Raw genomic sequence first — 7500 nt, forward strand, 5'->3', positions numbered from 1 at the left:
CATTGAAGGAGTTAGTACTAGCCTCAACTTATGCACCATGCATGGTCATGAAGTTGTCCCAGTATCTCAAGTTGACAGATTGGTCGTTGAGCGCCCCGACAGGCGCTCTATAGTTGCTCTGCCAAAAGCATACGCCAGAGATCAATTCCATCAAGGAAAGATCAGATCCCCACTCCAGAGATAGCAGGCAAGTGGCCTCATCTGAGGAAAATTAAAGAAACGATCTTGCCTCTCAACGAGAGCCCTAATTTTGGCATGCTTGGTTCTAATTGCCCTAAGGCAATCAAGCTGAGAGGAATTGTGGCTGGAAGAATCGAAGACCCCTATGCAGTACGAACTCTCCTTGGATGGTGTATAGTTAGAACGGCCAATCCCCCTGATACCCAAATGGATGAAGACAGCGTAGTCACCTGCAACAGGATCATAGCTAAAGAGATCGCACATGATACTGCAGATAAAGGAATAAACTTTGTACTAAACGAGCCGACGAAGGAACTCATCAACGTCACTGCAGTAGTGAAGATGTTTGAGCAGGATTTCGCAGAGCACAGAGGCACGCACGCCAAGAGTCTCTCAATGGACAACCGAAAATTCCTAAAAATAGTCAAAGATGGTATTCACTGAACTGAAGATGATCACTACGAACTCCGTCTTCCACTCAGAGACGAAGCCATAATCCTCCCAGACAACAAAGAAGTAGCGCGTCCATGGCTGAACCAGTTAAAGAAACGATTTGCGAGCGATGAGCAATATCGAGAATAATATGTTAAATTCATGAATGAAGTGATCAACAAAGGCTACGCTGAAGTAGTACCAGCCGAAAACGCAACCAACAGAGCCAAGAAGAACATATGGTACATGCCACATCATGGATTGTATCATCCAAAGAAGAAGAATTTTAGAGCCGTTTTCAATTGCGCTGCAACTTACCAGAATCAGTCTCTGAACAAAAACCTGTTACAAGGACCAGACCTGACGAACAACCTGGTGGGAGTGCTGACAAGATTTCGTCAGGAGCCAGTCGCCTTCTGCTGTGACAATGAAGGCATGTTTCATCAGGTGCGAGTCAATGAAGAACACAGGGACTTGCTGCGTTTTCTCTGGTGGCCGAATGGCGATACAGCAAAAGAACCACAACAGTACAGGATGACAGTCCACCTATCTGGAGCCACGTCCTCCCCTGGCTCTGCAAATTTCGCGCTAAAATCTACGGCTGACTTCTACGTGGACGACGGTTTAAAGTCTGTAGGCATCGTTCAAGAAGCAGTCAAACTCATTAAGAACACAAGGTGATGTGCGACAAAGGTGGTTTCAATCTACACAAGTTTGTGTCAAATAGCAAAGAGGTGTTAAAGGGAATTCCAGAGTCCGACAGAGCAGATGGCATAAAGGATATAGACCTGGACCTCGACTCACTTCCCCTGGAACGCCCGTTCAGTTTAGTGGTGCGAACGAGATCGACTGTTTTCAGTTCCGAATCATTCTCCAGGACAAACTGTGTACCAGGCGAGGCATCTTATCCACCATCAGTTCCATCTTTAATCCTCTGGGTTTTGTTTCCCCACTCCTCCTACAAGGCAAGGCCATTCTACAGGAGCTGTGTCGACAGGACTTAAATTGGGACGATCCCATCCCTGACGAAACCAAAGCCAAGTGGCAAAGATGGTGAACAGAACTGATGCAGCTGGAGAGCATATCGATCCCTCGGTGTTTCAAACCAGATAACTTTGATCGTGTGATCAGAACGGAGTTGCATCACTTCTCAGTCTTCTCAGTCTTGTAAACAAAGACGGACGCATTCACTGCGCCTTTTGTAATGGGCAAGTCCAGAGTGGCCAGTGACTATACCTCGCCTAGAGCCAACTGCAGCTGTGTGCTCCCTCAGGGTAAGCGAGCAGATTCACCGAGAGCTCGATTACCCAGTCGATCAGAACTTCTCCTGTACTGATAGTAAAGTGGTTCTGGGCTACATCAGCAACGAAAGCAGGCATTTCCACATATTCGTATCGAACCGAGTCCAAGAGATTCAAGACAGCACCAGCGCCACTCAGTGGAAGCACGTGGAGTCACAAGATAACCTAGCTGACGAAGCGTCTCATGGAATGAAAGCGCGAGAGCTGCAAGATTCCTGATGGCTCCTTGGACCAACATTCTTATGGAAGAAAGAGAACAAGTGGTCAAACTGCGACAAGGTTGACCACAGCCACAACGTCCGACCTGATGACCCAGAGGTTAAAAGGTCAGTGGCAATGGCAATAAGAACCATGGAAACATGCTACTCTGACATCTCTAGAAGGATAGACCGATTCTCTGATTGGTTCAGAGCAAAGCGCGCAGTAGCGATCTGCATTAAGTAGCTGAAAAGGTTGAAAAATCGAGTAAACAAGGCCAAAGAGGAAACTTGTGAACTTAGTGTCAACAATTTAGAGGCCGCTGGAGCTCTCATTATTCGTTCGTTTCAAGCAAGTGCATTCTGAGAAGAGATCGACACATTGAAACAAAACAAGCAAACCGAAGCCGAAGAAAATAAAGAAAACCTTAAGTTCCACAGTGCTATTTATAAGCTTGACCCGTTCATCGACAACGAGGGCACCCTGTGAGTAGGCGGTTGATTAAAGAATGCAGACTTGCTACCACCCATTAAGCATCCAGTTATCCTCCCCAGGGGTAGCCACACGTCAGCTCTCATTGTCAGACACTTCCATGAGCATGTTGGCCACCAAGGGAAAGGAATCACTCTTAACGAAGTACGCGCCAATGGTTACTGGATCATCCGAGGTATATCTGCAGTAAACAGCATGATCAAGTCATGTTTCAAGTGTCGCAGACTCTGTGCCCCAGTGGTCAAACAGAAAATGTCCGATCTACCAGAGGACCACCTTGAATGCCACCTGTCATTTACATACTGCGCAGTCGACTACTTCGGCCATTCAAAATTAAAGAAAACAGGAAGGAGATTAAGCGCTATGGCGTCTTATTCACCTGCATGGCTTCAAGAGCATTAGGACCTGTACGTCAAATACGCTGCGACCAAGGAACAAATTTCGTATGAGCTCGGAGAGAGCTTAAAGAAGCTCTTGCAGAAATGAACCACAACCGCGTTAAAGTGGAGCTCCAAAGATGGCATTGCGATTGGATCTACTTTAAGATGAACGTGCCGCAGCTAGCCACATGGGTGGAGTTTGGGAGAGACAAATTAGAACTGTACACTCCGTCCTTTTCTCTCTCATGGCAAGTAATGGAAGCCAGCTCGACAACGAGTCCCTATGGACATTGATGTGTGAAGTACAATCGATAGTCAACAGTCAACCTCTAACCGTCAACCAGCTAGCTGATCCCTACTTGCCAGCGCCACTCACCCCTAACCACCTGTTAACCATGAAGTCCAAGGTACTGCTAGCACCCCCTGGAACCTTCAAGCCAGCCAACATATACACACGCAAGCGTTGGAGACGTGTACAACACTTGGCCAACGAATTCTGGTCGCGTTTGCAGAAGGAGTTCCTCCTCAGCTTGCAAGAACGTCAGAAATGGTCGCGACCTCGCAGGAAGCTGACCATCAAAGATATTGTCCTTGTGAAGGATAACAACACAGCTCGTAGTATGTGGCAGCTTGCCCGTGTCGTTGCCGTGTACCCAAGCGGAGATGGACAAGTGCGCAAGGTGCAGGTGGCTCTTGCGGACAGCTGTCTGGACAGTAAAGGCAAGAGAACTGGTGAAATGCCTTACCTGGAAAGACCCGTTCAGAAACTGGTGCTCCTGGCATCAGCATGCGAGTAGAGACCGGGAAAGCCCCAGCCGAGGAGCCTACCACTGAGGACGAGCTGTGAGCACTGACTCACAGTTATACACAGTGACGTCATGAACACCTAACATTCATAGTTACAGTTATATAAGCAGTAATTAGTGAAATATAAATATTTCAGGGGAGCCATGTAAAGGACCCCAGAACGAGACTCATCTATTTCCGTAGTGATTACAAGTGATTCTTTCTGATTCGCTTTTTTTAATTATCTAGTGTTACGTCATTAGGTTTACTCGTGGAAATATTTAGTACAAAATAGCGGCATCTTGCCACTAGCTTTGAGTCCTCGTTAGTTTTTACCTTGATTGGAGAGCCTTCAATAGTAATAGAAGTTTATCAACTCACCCTTGGCCCTTGAATTCAAGAGGGAACCGATGTGTAAGTGCAATTACTTTAATAACTTTGTTTTTTAAGCACGTGGTTCCCTCCACGTGTGGAATTCAAGTCAAGCACGTGACATCGCCCGAGAAGAAAATTCAAAGTACATTTACCGTAATTTCCGGGCGATTACCCATGGGTAATGTATTAATTTTTCCGCAAACAGTTCTTGGTGTGGGTTATAGGAAGGTGCGGGTATTGTGATAATTTTTAAATCTTCCGGTATAGTTTTAAAACCGTAAGTGGGGGAAAAAAAGTCATCAATGAAACTGTTCCTAAAAACTGTATATTGCCTTATATATCCTGCTTTAATTGCCTAATTAACTTAAATGCTCTCGATGAAAACCAATGCAAATTGAAAACATATCAACAAATATCGTTGGCAATCAAAATCGTTTATTACTTTCTTACTTTGCTAATTTCAAAGCAGCGAGCTTCTTTGTTTAGTTGAAAATAAAATATTATTCACTAACTGGAAAAAGAATAAAAATGTGAGATAGCAGGCTTTAAAGTAAATCACACACGAAAACTGATGCCGATCAAAATGAAGAGACAAAACACTTGTCCTAGTAGCATTTTTGGCGGTGTTTGGTAATTTACATTTTTCTCCAAAATAAATAATCCAAACTAACTATACCATGCTTCTTGGTACACATTACTCTTTCAAACTTGGAAGTGTGAGTGAAATCGATTTTTCAAAGTTTGCCATCTGCTGTTTGATTTTTACAGACATCCACTCTTAAGTGACTGTCAAACAGTTTGTGTAAAGTTTTCGTAACTAGGACATGTCTATTGATATTCCATACATATAGGAATTGATAGGAAAGTGAGCGAAATTGGCGGTATTGGTTTATTTCTGGTGACCCATTTTGATGCTGAGCTGGCAGAAACAGCTTTTAGAATTGCCCATGTGTGCATGCACTCAGCTGAAAACCCTTTTGAGCCTCGTTAAGGTTCAATTTAGTCTTTTCAGGCTTGTTTAGTAGTTTTTGCTTTGAGAACAGATCCAGAAGTTTCGCTTCATGCAGTTTAAGCGCATTTTGTAACTTTTGGGAAGCCAATTCAGTTTACCAGCTCCTAACAAATGTAAGTGTAGTTTTTCATAGAGTTTCTGTTCACGGTTAGTTCACTTTACTAAGTAAGTTTGTGTATCTGTTTGTTTTCTAGCCTTAACAACTTTGCACCCCATGTGTTGGGTTCCCACCATCATTAATTTCTCACAGTAATTAATGAAGAATAAAGCATCTTTGAATTTTTGTTGTTGGAGTTTTCTACTCGTAAGGAGATTACACGTTCTGTTGTTGAAGCATGCATGGACTCTGGAGGATACTTAAATGCAACTTCATCACACCAGACATTGCACTAAGGTTTTTCTCAAACTGCCTAATAAGTCCCCTTTTGTTATAGGAAGTACTCATTGTATGTTCAGTGCATCCTACATGATGTTTCTAGGAGTGCAAAGAGTGATGGGATTGATTATTATTAAAAGCATGGCGGATTAGATTCGGAGTGTTTCTGGTGTGGCTTGATAGTCCATTGGAATCGGTTTCAATACGCGATTAAGACACGACATCTGGCGACGAGGATAATCTTTTAGGTCGTGAGAGTTAAATTATGGCCTCCATAAAAGTGGATGATCTACTAACAAGTGTAAAACCCTTCGATCCGAACGGCAAACCTTCGATCATTGGCCGGCGATGGCAACTATGGATTAAAGGTTTTTCGCTATATGCCGACCGCAAGGGCCTCATCATCCAAGCAGATAAAGCTGACAATAAAGTGCAAAGAAGGGCTCTACTTTTGCATTGTGCCGGGGAACAAGTGCAAGACATCTTCGAAACTTTGGCTGATACAGGCACAGCGGCCAAGTATGAGAAAGCCGTGGATGCGTTGAACGCATATTTCATTCCGAAGGTAAATTCGATGTTCCGAAGTATGGAACAACAAGAGGGTGAGACGGTGGCTCAGTTCGTGACCAGGTTACGACAAGTTGTGAAAGATTGTGATTACGGTAATCAGGCGGATAATCAAATTCGAGATCAAGTTGTTCAGCGGTGTACATCCCATGGTTTAAGACGGAAATTGCTTGAGAAAGGTGACACTTTAACCCTAGAAGTTCTACTTAACACTGCAGCATCATTTGAGGCTGTGCAAGCTCAACTGGAGAATATGAAGAGTAAAGGCATTACCGTGAATCAAGTTCGTGACTCAAGCACAAACAAGCATCATCATAAAGGGAAGAAGACATCGGGTGAGCCTGGAAACAAAACGTGTTACCGATGCGGCAACAAAGGACATTTCGGACGAGACCCTGAATGCCATGCGAAAGGAAAAACCTGCAGGTCATGTGGTGGTGCTGATCATTTTTCATCGCAATGCAGAACAAAGGGAAGTAAACATAGAGGCGATAAGAAGCCAAAAGAGACCATACCTACTGTAGACGAAGTGCTGCAAAGCCTGAACCAAAGCACACTATTTAGTAAGCTTGATTTGAAGTGGGGATATCATCAATTAGAACTCCATCCAGATTCCCATAGCATTACTACCTTTATCACTCACTGTGGATTGTTTCAATACAAGCGCCTTATGTTTGCAATAAGTTCTGCCCCAGAAGTGTATCAGCATGTTATCCAGCTAGCACTTAGTGACTGTGAGGGAGTCGCTAACATCTCTGATGACATAATTGTACATGGCAAAACTACCAAGGAGCATGATGAGAGACTAAAGCAAGTCCTGGAGAAACTGAAAGAGACGACCTTAACTCTTAATGCAGAAAAGGGTAAGTTTCACATGACCAAACTAGTGTTTATGGGACTCATGCTAACAAACCAGGGCATTGGTCCACTTGAAGAGAAAGTGAAAGCTGTTGTTGAGGCGAGAGAGCCGCAGAATGCATCAGAAGTTAGGAGCTTCCTGGAACTTGCTAACTACAATGCACAGTTCATCCCAGATTTCGCCACAAAGAAAGGTGTCTGTTTCAAGTTTGGAAACGAACAGAGAAAAGCATTCAATGAGCTGAAGAGCAGATTAGCAAGTGCTGAAAACCTTGTGTATTTTAACAAAGATGCCAGGACACTAATTATAGCTGATGCAAGCTCAGTTGGTCTTGGCGTGGTACTTGTTTAAGAGCACAAGGAAGAAAGAGAGTTATCAGTTATGCCAGCAAAAGTCTGAGTGACGTGGAAAAACGGTATTCTCAAACCGAGAAAGAGGCGTTGGCAGTTGTTTGGGCGTGCGGACGTTTCCATGTGTACCTGTACGGCATTGAATTTGAACTATACACAGATCACAAACCATTAGAGACAATATACTCAAAC

The 7500-nt window shown here is 43.9% G+C and overlaps 2 protein-coding genes across 2 annotated transcripts; both read left to right on the forward strand.

Moving 5' to 3' along the window:
- The first annotated feature begins 774 nt into the window (after window positions 1–774).
- LOC138031506 (uncharacterized) lies at window positions 775–1293 on the forward strand. Its single transcript, XM_068879192.1, has one exon. The coding sequence runs from the start codon at window positions 775–777 to the stop codon at window positions 1291–1293; it is 519 nt and encodes a 172-aa protein (XP_068735293.1).
- Window positions 1294–3171: 1878 nt separating this feature from the next.
- On the forward strand, window positions 3172–3780 carry LOC138031507 (uncharacterized). The gene has a single exon (XM_068879193.1). It carries the CDS (start codon window positions 3172–3174, stop codon window positions 3778–3780), a length of 609 nt encoding a protein of 202 aa, XP_068735294.1.
- Window positions 3781–7500: the final 3720 nt, after the last annotated feature.

This window comes from Montipora capricornis, chromosome 14 (assembly GCF_036669925.1).
Source record: "Montipora capricornis isolate CH-2021 chromosome 14, ASM3666992v2, whole genome shotgun sequence".
In the NCBI taxonomy this organism is placed as follows: Eukaryota; Metazoa; Cnidaria; class Anthozoa; order Scleractinia; family Acroporidae; genus Montipora; species Montipora capricornis.

What these genes read in the sequence shown, in the direction of transcription:
- LOC138031506 (XM_068879192.1), top strand. Translation starts at nt 775, where the DNA reads ATGAATGAAGTGATCAACAAAGGCTACGCTGAAGTAGTACCAGCCGAA.
- LOC138031507 (XM_068879193.1), top strand. Translation starts at nt 3,172, where the DNA reads ATGGGTGGAGTTTGGGAGAGACAAATTAGAACTGTACACTCCGTCCTT.